The 13,161-nt window shown below is 35.1% G+C and overlaps 2 protein-coding genes across 7 annotated transcripts in view; one reads left to right on the top strand and one right to left on the bottom strand.

Moving 5' to 3' along the window:
• The window catches only part of CGGBP1 (CGG triplet repeat binding protein 1), a 95,281-nt gene that overhangs the window by 31,850 nt on the left and 50,270 nt on the right, over nt 1-13,161 (top strand). The window lies entirely within an intron of this gene.
• ZNF654 (zinc finger protein 654) overlaps nt 1-13,161 on the bottom strand; it is an 82,834-nt gene that overhangs the window by 26,639 nt on the left and 43,034 nt on the right. For all 4 annotated transcript variants that reach the window (XM_025374844.1, XM_025374843.1, XM_025374840.1 and 1 more), the window contains exon 3: nt 2,510-2,591. Coding sequence is in view for 2 of the 4 variants with exons in the window: in XM_025374840.1 (XP_025230625.1) it covers nt 2,510-2,591 (82 nt within the window). In the remaining 2 variants the exon portion in view is untranslated. The remainder of the gene's footprint in view (nt 1-2,509; nt 2,592-13,161) is intronic.

Raw genomic sequence — 13,161 nt, 5'->3', positions numbered from 1 at the left:
AATAAAGTGATACAGAAATTATGAAACTTGCCCAGGATGACACAGTGTAAGCAGCAAAGCTGGTAAACTCACGGTGGAAATACAGCGGGGGAAAGAGAAGTTAACTCAAATCCAACAAAGAATACCTTGGTATTCAAAGTGTGGTTCGGGGCTAGCAGCATTAATTATCACCTTGGAGCTTATCAGAAATGCAGACTCTCAGGCCCCCTCCCACAACTACTGAATCATAATCTAAATTTTAACAAGATCCCCAGGTGATCTTTATGTACATTAAAATATGAGTAGGACTGTGTTTGTCCTACTTATAGGAGAAGAGAAAGAACACCATCTTATGCTGGTATGAATCTGTATGAAAGATGTATGGAGATGAACCACTTGGGGAGCTAGGGTTTGTACTTGCACAGTACAATATATTAAAAATATTTCAAAAAGTGACATTTGGGGTTGTCACTGAATTAGTCACTTATCACAATTAGTGACTATTATCAATGTCAGTCAAAAGCCTGGATAATTTGTAAGCTTGGAAAATACAAGGTTTTAGGGAGGTATACATGAAGATTACATGTTGGCCCTTCCTGAGTTCCCAAGGGCACAGGCCTGGGAAGCACCTACAGCAGAAGCTCAGGTCAGCAAATGAAGGATGTTTCTCTAAGTAAAGATAACATGAGAGCAAAAGGTGAAACCTCTCTTAGAAGGTAGGAGTTACAGGCTCAAGGAAATTCAGAGTAGGAAGAAGCCACAGTAACAAAAGTGGCGGAAATGGCAGAGACTTTTAAAAGGTGGGGTTGGGGGGTTAGTAGATGAGCTTTAGAATCAGCCAGGATTAGAGAGTGTCAAAGGATCAGAACAGGAGATAGAAAAGTATGCAAAACCGTTAACTTTTCCTTGAGAAATTTATTATTTTGATAACTGAATGGGCACCCTGCTTACAAGGGAAAAAATAAAGGAAATGTACCTTCACTAGTGTTATGTTTTCCATACATTTAAAGTGGAAGTTAAATATTGTCCCTCGTCTACTCCAAATATTTCAGTGGTTCCCATTATCAGTGGTCAGCTGACATCTCTATGAGGTATTTCTTTACCTCTCCATTTAATACTGAAATATCCTTCCCCAATATCACTATGCCAGCACTATCCCCATCCTCCTCTATTTTTCTCTAATGAATCTGTCAGTTTTTCATTTATAAAGGTTTGATTGGTCGGGCGCGGTGGCTCAAGCCTGTAATCCCAGCACTTTGGGAGGCCGAGACGGGCGGATCACGAGGTCAGGAGATCGAGACCATCCTGGCTAACACGGTGAAACCCCGTCTCTACTAAAAATAAAAAAAAAAAACTAGCCGGGTGAGGTGGCGGGCGCCTGTAGTCCCAGCTACTCGGGAGGCTGAGGCAGGAGAATGGCATAAACCTGGGAGACAGAGCTTGCAGTGAGCTGAGATCCGGCCACTGTACTCCAGCCTGGGTGACAGAGCGAGACTCCGTCTCAAAAAAAAAAAAATAAATAAAGGTTTGATTGTCTTTCTGTCCCTATACCAGAATTAATAACTCCACAATAGGAGGATTTTTCTGTTTTGCTTACTACTGTTTTTCTCAGACTTCAGTGCAAAGCATACTGTGAGGACTCAATAAACATTTGCCGAGTAAAATTTTAAGAATGGATTACCGAGAACACAAGCGTCAAAAAAAATGGAATGGAAAATTAATAAGTTTTAAATACTTGAATATATACTCTAATTGGAACAGAAGTTCCATGAGAACAGGTATTTTTACCACTTTTGCTGAATGTAAGAATGGTTAAAGTAGAATGTTCAATATAATGTACCTAATACAGCAGTCTGGTTGTCTATAAGCCTTTCTTTTAACACCATGGTAACAAATACAAGATACGTTGTCTGTATATTTCAGTTCTAAATGGGCAGTCAGGGAGACTTCACCCCTAGGGGGAGCTCAAAGTACATCTTCCTTTACTTCACCGAGTGGGTCAGGGTTGCTTCCCAGTAAGTAGTAAAAAGATCAAATGTCTTTCATCTACAGGAGAGGTCTTGAATCTTTTGTCATTCCCTTCTGAATTTACTCTCTTCTCTTCTATACCAGGTGCCCGGGAAAAAAAAAAAAAATCTTCTGCCTCCTAGCTGGGGAAAGCTATTATGAGAGAGAAAATCAAGGTACAGCCAAGGGAAAAAGTGGCATGGGATAGACAGCTTGCTTCAAGTCTGGCAAAGAAGAATCGTTTTTCACCAGGGAAAGTTCTAGGAATCCACAAGGGTGGTAGCAGGCTCTTTTCTAGCAAATGTGGAATATGAATTCCAGCTAGGAACTGCTTGGGAATACAGTTAAAAATTAATTATATGAGTTGTCTTTATCAGCCAGTAATAACAGGATCTTAAACACTGTCATGTTAGCAACCATTAAAAACTTACAAGCAATAAATAACCAATAAGCTGTATTTAGTGAGAGCATAATGGTCTATTTTAAGTGTAAACAAAATGTGAAGTAGTAAACTGTTTTTTACCTGGAATGATCCAAGAATATCCTTTAAGGGCTCTTCATAAAACTCATCTCTTCCAAAGAACAGCAGCAACTCAAAGAAACTCCTAGAAAGAATAAGTGAATAATTTTCATTGCTTCTTTGAGTGTTTTGCTCCAATTAAAAGATTATCAACTAGTAACAGCTATCTAATATCAAATATTTGACTTAAAATTTTTTGGTTTAAAAAAATTGTACTGATCACCAGAATTCATATTATGTTTTCTGTAAGATTTTAAAAGAAGTGCCTTCAAGGAAAATACAAAGAAATATACTTACAGTTTTAGAACTATAGAATGAAACAATTATATTACTCATGCCTACTAATGACCACAATGCAATACAATTTAATGGCATACAAGGTCACAACAATGATAGAGCTATACATGGAAGGATGATCTAAAATGAACCCGAAGTCTGGCTTCACCATAATATAATAGGACTCCAGAGAAAATCCAAAATCTCGTTTTTTTCAGGGTGATATAAGAGTTGGATAAAATTAACACAAAAACATAAGTTAGAGAATCACCATAAAACTCTTGGCCAACATTTATATTATAGCATATACTAACAACTATATCTAATAAATGACACATGGTTCCTCACACTAAGCTTACCTTGATTATCCCACTCATAACAGGATTGCTCAAATTCTGTAGTTCCTCATTTTTAAATAAATCATTTGGAAATACTGTTACTAAATATGTGCTCTTAATAATTTATGATTCATAAAGAAAAGAACATGAATGATTTCCTAATCATGAGCATGGAAAATTATAAAATTATTTATTGTTTAGCAATCCTAAAGTAGTACAAGTGACAAATCCCTCTAAATCTTAGATCTTAATTCATCTAGCAGATCCTCAAGTGTAACTACCTGAAGTTTTTTTTTAATAAATGGTTTTTGCTTTTAATCAAAACAAATCACTAATAGACTAAAATTATAAAATATAACTATGAGAATATATATGCTTTTAAAATTATATAAAAGACCTAAATATTACACAGTTACACACTTACAGCACAATCACCATATTCCATAACCTGACATTTTTATAAATTTGACTACTACAAATTTTAAAATATCAACGGACCAAAAAACTTAAAACCAGTCCAAAGCAAACTGATACACGGAGAAAGATTATTTGATGATTTCCTTAATTTAAATGCTTCTACAAGTTTGGTTAAAAAAAATAAAAAGTCAATAACCTAGTAGAAAACTGCAAGAGAATATTTCACAGAAAATAAATGCAAGTGGATTTTTTTTTTCAAATAGAAAAACATGCTCTTATTAATTGTCAGGCCAAAATTATAAAGATGAAATACTATTTCTCCTCTCATATTTATGAAAATAAAAGAGATGATGTATTCTATGATGGCTTTGGTGTATAGAAACAGGACTTGATAATCTTGTTGGAGGGAATATAAATGTTCCTATACTCATCACAATTTAAAAGGTACACATACCATTTGACCTAGCAGTTCTACTTACAGAAATTTCATCCTCGAAATATACATACATAAGCTCAAAGACATAAACAACAATATACATTACAAATGGTTTATAGTAGCAAAAAACTGGAAATATACTGGAAATGTCTACCATAGGGTACTAGGTAAATTAAATATATCCATACAATGAAATATAATACAAATATTAATGGAACATTAGTGAGAATATAGCTACATCTATATGAATAAAAAAATTCCAAGATATATTGTTAAGCAAAGACACAGAGATATATATTCATCACATTATCTTTGTGTAAATGGGAATGGAGGTGAGGGGTCAAGGGGTGGAGGGAACATATACACCAATACATAAAGTTTGTACATTGTCAGACTATCTAGCAGGATATCCAGCAAAGCAACTGACTCTGCAAAGGGCAAATAAGAACTAGGGGTCAGAAATGAAAGGCAGAATTATTTTTTGTTATTAATCCTTTTGTAATTTTTCATTTTACTATTAATAAGTATAAAACAAGCCCACCAAAAAGTGCCTCTGGAGTCTTCTCTATTCCTAGTAACAAAGCACTAATTCACATCTATCTCATCTTTAAACATCTAATGGACCTCCACTCTAGACATTCCATACTTACTCAAAATCCATGTTCAACACAGCAGTTATTATGTTCCTAAAACAGAAATGAACCCACTACCCACCAACTTTACAAACTGCTGTTTGGACTGTACCATCTAAAGCACAGATGGTAGTGTGCATACCCCACTACCAGTTACCTAAATAACATGGTCCAACTCCATGATAATGATATTAAAGAGAGAAAAACCACATGCAAAGTAACAGTAAATAAAGGCAAAACACATCAAACCTTTTCCTTAGAGGAAGTTTTAAGGAAGACAGCAAGTACTTATGAAGTAAGAAAAGACTGAAATTACTATAAGAAACTGAAATATATGTAGAATTAGAAACCTCTTGTTTCCAACCTGTTGTATTTCCTATTGACTCTATAAATAATCAACTAAATGTTTAGAGATCAACTTGTATAGCCCTCCTTATGGAAGAAAACTCTGTAGGGTGCAGACTGAATGAGTCCAAAATAGTATAAAGTAGAAGCCCATAATAAGTAACAGCCTACAGCAAGGCTAGTAAACTACTGCTCACAGGCCAAATCTGGCCCGAGGAAGGCCAGTTTTTGTACAGTACATGAGATATGAATGGTTAGCCATATTTAAATTTTTTTAAGTCAAAAGAATAGTATTTCATGGTGGGTGAAAATTACATGAAATACAATGATCAGTGCTAATATATAAGGTATTATTGGAACACAGTCATATCCATTTATTTACATATTGACTATAGCTGCTTTCATACCACAATGGTAGAGTTGACCAGTGACAACACAGACCTATTGTAGGCAGAGAGCCTATAATGTTTAGTATCTGGTCCTTTACAGACCCATGGTCTAGCTGTTTAGGTTTGAATCTCAGCTCCACTACTTAATTGATGAGTATCCCTGGGCAAGTTACTTAATATCTCAATGCTTCAGTTTCTTTATTTATAAAACACAAGTAATAATATTAGTAACCACCTCTTGAAAAGCACTTGGCATAATTCCTGGCACTTAGTGCTATAGGTATTTGCTGATTAATAACATAGTACAACCATTATTTATTAACATGTCACCATCCAGATTTTCTTCAACAATCTATGAGGAAACACAAGATCTTCAGAAGTTTGTTCTGCTCAGCTATACATATGTCAATTTTGTTGAAATGTAACAGACCAATTATTCTTAAACTGTAAAGATTTTTTTAAAATATCTGATTAAACTCATCAAAAGATTTCTTTCCAAAAATTTATTATTGTATCATAATATTTATCAGTTTTTCATGTTGAACATGTTTAATATGTTTCTACAATAAATGTGTTTAATACATTTTTACCATGTTTTAATATGTTAATAGTTTATACATTTATAAAAAATTTGAGTCCAAATTATAAGTTATGTACAGTTCATTTACCTAAATTGAAATAATTATCCAGGATATTCCCAAACAAAATGATTTACAGTTCCCCCTTGAATAACGCGGATTTAAACTGTGCAGGTCTACTTATAAACAAACTCAGACTTCTGCTAACCCTGAGACGGCAAGATTAACCCCTCTTCTTCCTCTTCCTCAGCAAATTCAACATGAAAACAAGGATGAAGACCTTTATAATGATCCTCTTCCACTTAAGAATGAATATATTTTCTTTTCTTTATGGTTTTCTTAATAACACTTACTCTCTAGCTTCCTTTATTATAAGAATTCAGTGTATTATACATATAACATACAAAATGTGTGTGCACCAACACTCTATATTATTGGTAAGGCTCCCTACCAACAGAAGGCTATTAGTACTTAAATTCTGGGGGAGTCAAAAGTTATATGTGAATATGACTGCATGGGGGAGGGTGGTCAGCACCCCAACTCCTGCATTGTCAACTGTATATACAGACAAACATAATTTGTAGTAGGACAAATACATGCTAAATGATATGTGTTTTGAATTTTTAAAAAAATCTATGATACATAATCATACTTATTTGCCTTTCATCAATCAGTATCTTCCTATTTGCTATGCAAGCAAATAACCAGAGTACTACTAAAGTCCCTATTTATGAAACAAACTGATTTTGTCATTTGGATGCTAGGAATTCAGACCATATTTTCCTATATACAGTTATGCATCACTTACTAAAAGGGATACATTCGAGAAATGCATCCTTAGGCAACTGTGTCATTATGCAAACATCAGAGTGTGCTTATACAAACCTAGCTGGTGTAGCCTGCTATACCTCTAAGCTATATAGTATACAGCCTATTGCTCTTAGGCTACAAACTTGTTCAGCACATTTGTATACTGAATGTTATATGCAGCTGTAACACAATGGTTAAGTATTTGTGTATCTAAACACAGAAAAGGTACAGTAAAAGTACGCTATTATAATCTTATGGGACCACTGTCATATATGTGGTCAGTCATTGACCAAAATGTCATTCTGTGGCATATGACTGTATTACAAATGGTAATAAAGTACCAGACTTCCCTAAAACACACAGACAGACATAGAGTGTTTGATAGTGATAACCAGAATTATTATTCTTTTTTGGATTTCTGTAGCATATTAGTAATTTTTATACTAAAATACAAGAAAGATTTCTGCATTTATCTACCATAGGAAAATTCCACTAAATATGATACTTAACCATCCAAATAAAAGAAATCCACTTAACCAATTTAAGTAAAGGAAAATTAGGTCTACTCTATGTGAGTCAAACAATAATATAATAAACTTTTACCCACATTTTATTTAAACCACTCAACTTTTAACAACTTTTCTATATATACTAACTGAAGCTTTGTTATCTCACAGAAATTTCTATTCAGTAACAAAGAGCATTTGATTGTGGGTAACGTTGACATACTCAACTATTCCAGTGCACTTAATCTTCAAAATACTTTCTTCAGTAACATCTTTACTGAGGGAGGAAAAAGTTAACATTTTGTTCACACACACACACACACACACACACACACACACACACACAAGTGCCCACTTATCCACAGGGGATATTACCAGACCCCTTCTCTTCCACTGGATGGCTTAAACCACGGATAGTACCTAACCCAATTTTCATCAATTTGAACATGTTCCTGTTCATGTCTCCCACTCACAAATGTAACGCCTTTTCCATCTTAATTAAGCACCTTAACATGCACTGTGTGGCTTTAAATTTTGCAGTTTGAGGTGGGACAATAAAACTAGCATGAGTTTCTTTGTCTCTCACAATTTCAGAGATAGGAAATTTGTTCTCACTGTGAGATTTTAACAACCTCAGCATACAATTTTTTTTTCTGAAGTTGAGAACTTTCACCTTTTCAACTGAAGCACTTTATAGCTTCTCTTTGGCATATATGAATTACCGGCATCACTACTCTTGGCTTTGAGGCCATTATTAAGTAAAATAAAGGTTACTTAAACACAAACACTGTGATACTCATGATAGTTGATCTGATAACCTAGAGGGCTACGAAATGACTAATGGGCAGGTAGCGTATACAGTGTAGATACACTAAACAAAGGGATAATTCATATCCTAGTTGGGATGGTGTGAGATTTCATCATGCTACTCAGAATGGCCTGTAATTTTAAAATGTATTATTTCTGGAATATTCTATTTAACATTTTTGGACCATAGTTAACTATGGGTAAAAAACCGCAGAAAGTGAATCCACAGATGAGGGGAGACTACTGTACGGACAAAACTAAAGAAACTGTACATTGTATTTTCCATAGTATGAGTCACTAGGTACCTTTAATAATTCTCCCTCTGAAAGCAATTAAAATGAGCTTGCCTTGGCTACAAATTCAAATAGCTACACCAGTATATTCTTCCCCACATTTCTAGACTGGAAGGAAAACTGCCAGTGTGGACTTGGAGCTAAGTAGAAAAAAAAAAAAAAACTACTTTGAAAATCTTCTCTTGTAGGTTGTGACCTGAATTCATATACCTACATGGTCAAAATATTCTCAAGTGAAGAATTTAGTTAATACTGGTCCCAAGCTAGTAATATCTCCAGGCACCTGACAAAAACAAATGCAAATTCTTTCAATCCAGGCTTCAATTACCACAGATAAATTTATTCTAGACAATACAAACTCACAATATAAACAAAAATAATCATGATAAGAACAATAAAAACCACAACATACAAGGAAACAAAGCACTATGAACAAGGCCAAAAGAACATCAGTCACAGAGACTTTATTAAAATCATAGAGAGTATAAAATAAGCTATTATATAGTTTAAGAAATGATGACATTGAAAATATAAAGAACAAGGTAAAATTATCAGTAGTCAAAATGCTTCCAGAAATAATAAAATCATTGAAATTAAAAGTCAGTAGGCAGATTTTATGGATGATTAGATACACCTGAAGAAAAAATTGGTACACTGAAAAAATTATCCAGAGTACCTACCGAAAGAAAAAGAAATGGAAAACACAAGAAGCAAGAATTAAGGAACACAGAGGTGGAGTACACATGTTTAATCATAGTTCTAAAAGGGAAATAAGAAATGTGGCTAAGACATTAACTGGACAAGAATTTTTCACAACTGATGAAAAATCCAAATCCATAGATTCAGGAGAGCCCAGAAAATGCGAACAGAGATAAATAGAATAATTATACATCTAGCTAATCATAATAAACTATAAAATACCAATAAAGAGCAGTGGATAAACAGAGAAAGATATAGATTGTTTACAAAAACATGGGAAATTAAATTGGAAAGAAAGGTCCAAGATGCAAATCAGTAAATATATAGGCTAAAGAATTTTGGCAATTTGAAGTACTAATAAAAATAATCTCATCTGGGCTTCAAAAATAGAGCAAAAACACATGACATCAATAACATATAAGCATTCATTCAGCATTAGTGTTCCAATGTCATTTTACCGGAGGAAGATAAAGTATATAAAGTGTATACCTCAATAAGTTAAGAGCTAAATTCCCCTTAACTAATTTACACATTTACATACAGTAAAAGTATCTTCAAGTTTTTCTGGGGGTAGACAATTTCATTACAACATTGAGTATCTAGGAAACATGAAACAACAAGAGAAATGAAAAGGGACTAGCCAATATTACATTTTGTAAAGCCTCTATAATTAAATCAACATTGTGTTGGCACACGAACAGACAAATAGGCTAATGAAACAAAATAGAAAATCCAAAAAGAGACAATTGTATGTGAAAATTTAGTATATGATAAAAATAGCATCTCATCTCAAATCAGGGAAAAATTCACTTCTTCATACTGGAAAGCCAAATGTTAAAAATTATACAGCACAAATATCAGGAAAAAAATCCTTATATAACTTGGTTACTGAGAAATGTTTCTTAGCTATGATAAGAAACTCAGAAGCAATAGGGGAACATTAATATATTTTAATTACATTTTAAAAATCTACATGGCTTAAAAAAGCATTAAACAAATTATCACCACATGCAAAGCAAAAGATGAATGAAAAAAAGGGCCGAGCCCAGAGGCTCACACCTGTAATCCCAGCACTCTGGGACTGAGGTGTGAGGCCGAGGCGGGCAGATCAGTTGAGGTCAGGAGTTTGAGACCAGCCTGGCCAACATGATGAAACCTTGTCTTTACAAAAAATACAATTAGCTGGGGGTAGCTGCACACATGTGTAATGTCAGCTACTCCTGAGGCTGAGGCAGGAGAATTGCTTGAACCCAGGAGGTGGAGGTTGCAGTGAGCCAAGATCACACCACTGCAATCCAACCTGGGCGACAGAGTAAGACTCTGTCTTCCAAAAAAAAAAAAAAAAAGATAAATGAAAAAACATACATTTTTAACTTACACCACAGGAAGAGCTTAACATCCCTATAACAATAATGAGAAGAAAAAGTCCAACTAATTTATAGGAAATAGGATTGACATATACTCAGATAGCTCGTGGAAAATCAAACACAAATGGTCTTCAAGAACATCCTAGTCCATTTGTGCAGCTGTAACAGAATACCTGAGACTGAGTAATTTATAATGAAGAGAAACTTACTTGACTCCCATTCTGGCAGCTCATCAGAGCGCCAACAGGTTTAGTGTCTGGTGAGGCCCTTCTCTTCTGAGAAGATGGTACGGTGAATGCTACATCCTCTGGAGAGGAGGAAGGCTAGATCATTACATGGCAGAAGGTGGAAGGCCCAAGCGGCAAAAAGAGGCCAAACTCACCCTTTTATAACAGCATTAATCCCACCTATGAGGGGGCAGGCCCTCATGGCCTAATCACCTCTCAAAGGTCCCACCTCTTAATGCTGTTACAATTCCAATTAAATTGCAATATGAGTTTTGGGGGGATAAAGCATACCAAAGGATGTGAGAAAAAGATATTCAAACTTCAGTCACAGTAAGAAAAATACAAATTAAAAATACACCAAGATGCCATTTCTCATTATTAGTTCAGTCAAAAAATCAAAAGATTGACAGAATAAATTGTGACGAGGTCAGAGGTATACAAGGCCAGATTTTGTGGGTAGTAATGCAAAATGGTACAAGCACTATGGAAGGAACACTGGGCATATTTAGCAACATTACAATTTAGGAACCTACCCCCAAAATCTGGCAAAAATTCAAAAAGAGGTACCCAAAAGGATATTAACCATAGCACTATTTATAACAGGAAAAGAATGTAAACGACCCAAATGCATACCAGTAGAGGACAAATTGACTAAACTATGCTACATCAACACAATAGAATTCATAGAATCCACAGAATACTATAAATTGTAAAAAATGGATTTGGAATAGTCTATCACTGTGGAGTGATCTCCAAGATATACTACTAAGTAAAAAAAAGCAGGGTGGAAAAATGTATGTATCTGTTTATCTAAAAAAGGGCATGGGGGCATGGATATGTTATCTGTTAGCTAGACCTTGCTTTTCTGTCAACCGAATTCCTGTCTTTAATAGGCACAGACCATTTGAATTTTATGTAATTTATGTTTGTTTTCTGAAATTGAGTCTTGCTCTCTTGCTCAGGCTGGAGTGCAGTGGTGTGACTCAGCTCACTGCTACCTCCACCTCCTGGGTTCAAGCAATTCTTGTGCCTCAGTCTCCCGAGTAGCTGGGATTACAGGCATGTACCAACACACCCGGCTAATTTTTGGTATTTTTAGTAGAGACAGGGTTTCACAATGTTGGCCAGGCTGGTCTCGAACTTCTGACCTGAAGTAATCTGCCCGCCTTGGCCTTCCAAAGTGCTGGGATTATAGGCGTGAGCCACCGTGCGTGGCTAAATTTTACGTAATTTTTGATATGCTTAGATTAAAACCTATCATCTTAATAGGTTCCTTTGTTCTGTTTATTCATTGTTCTGTTTGACCTCTTTCACCTTCTTTGGGACTGAGCAATTTTAAGATTCCATTTAGTGTCCACTTTGGCTTAACACATCCACTTGTTTTTAGCAGTTACTCCAGAGTTTACAAATATATATGTCTTGAAAAATCCCAGCCTAATCTCAAATAATATTATGGTGCTTTAGGTATAATAACCTATGTGCTATTTTTGTCATTCATTTGATTTTAAATATGCTACAAACCAATAATATTTCACTACAATTTTTGCTTTATTCCTGGCATCTGGAATATATGGCCCAAAGGCTGCCTGCCAGTTTCTATAAAAACTGTGTTGAAACACAACCCTATCGATTCATTTGTGTAGTGTTTATGGCTGCTTTCTTGCTACAAGAGCAAAGGTGAGTAGTTACAAACAGAGACACTAGGGTCCATGAGTCTAAAATAGCCCTTTTAAAAACTGTTTTGTCAGCCCCTGCTTTAGACCATCAGTTATGTTTTACAGTGTTTAAAAATCAGAAAAATTTAATTTGATATTTATCTTCAGTTTTTATTTACCATTTTCAGCTCTATTTCCTTAGATACATCCAAATTTCTATCTAGCATCTGGTGCTGCTTATGGAACTCCCTTTAACGTTTTTTGTAGTTCAGGCCTGCCAGAAATGAATTACCTCAGTTTTTGATTAGATACATCTCTCTAGATGCATCTCTCTCTTTTACTTTAGAAATATATTTTCTCAAACTGAAAGTCTGGCCAGGTGTGATGGCTCATGCCTGTAATCCCAGCAGAGGCCGAGGCGGGTAGATTACCTAAGGTCAGGAGTTTGAGACCAGCCTGGCCAACATGACAAAATCCCGTCTCTACTAAAAATATAAAAATTAGCGAGACATAGTGGCGGGCACCTGTAATCCCAGCTACCTGGGAGACTGAGGCAGGAGAATTGTTTGAACCTGAGAGGCAGAGGTTGCAGTGAGCCAAGATGGCACCAATGCACTCTACCCTGGGAGACTGAGCAAGACTCCATTTCAAAAAAAAAAAAAAAAAAAGTTAATACTTCTTTTTTCTTTCATCACTTTAAAATTGTCACTTCATTGTGTTTTGGCTTGTAATTTCTGAAGAGAAGTCTGCTACACATTATCTTCACTCTTCTTTGGATAATGTCTTTTTCTCTTGTTACTTTGACCTACTTGTGTTCTAGTTTCTGTAGCTGGATCCTTTTCATTATTTTAAGAAAATTCATGCCATTATTTTGTCAATA

The sequence above is a fragment of the Theropithecus gelada genome, chromosome 2 (assembly GCF_003255815.1).
Source record: "Theropithecus gelada isolate Dixy chromosome 2, Tgel_1.0, whole genome shotgun sequence".
Taxonomy (NCBI): Eukaryota; Metazoa; Chordata; class Mammalia; order Primates; family Cercopithecidae; genus Theropithecus; species Theropithecus gelada.
This window is presented reverse-complemented; position numbering and strand designations above follow the sequence as displayed.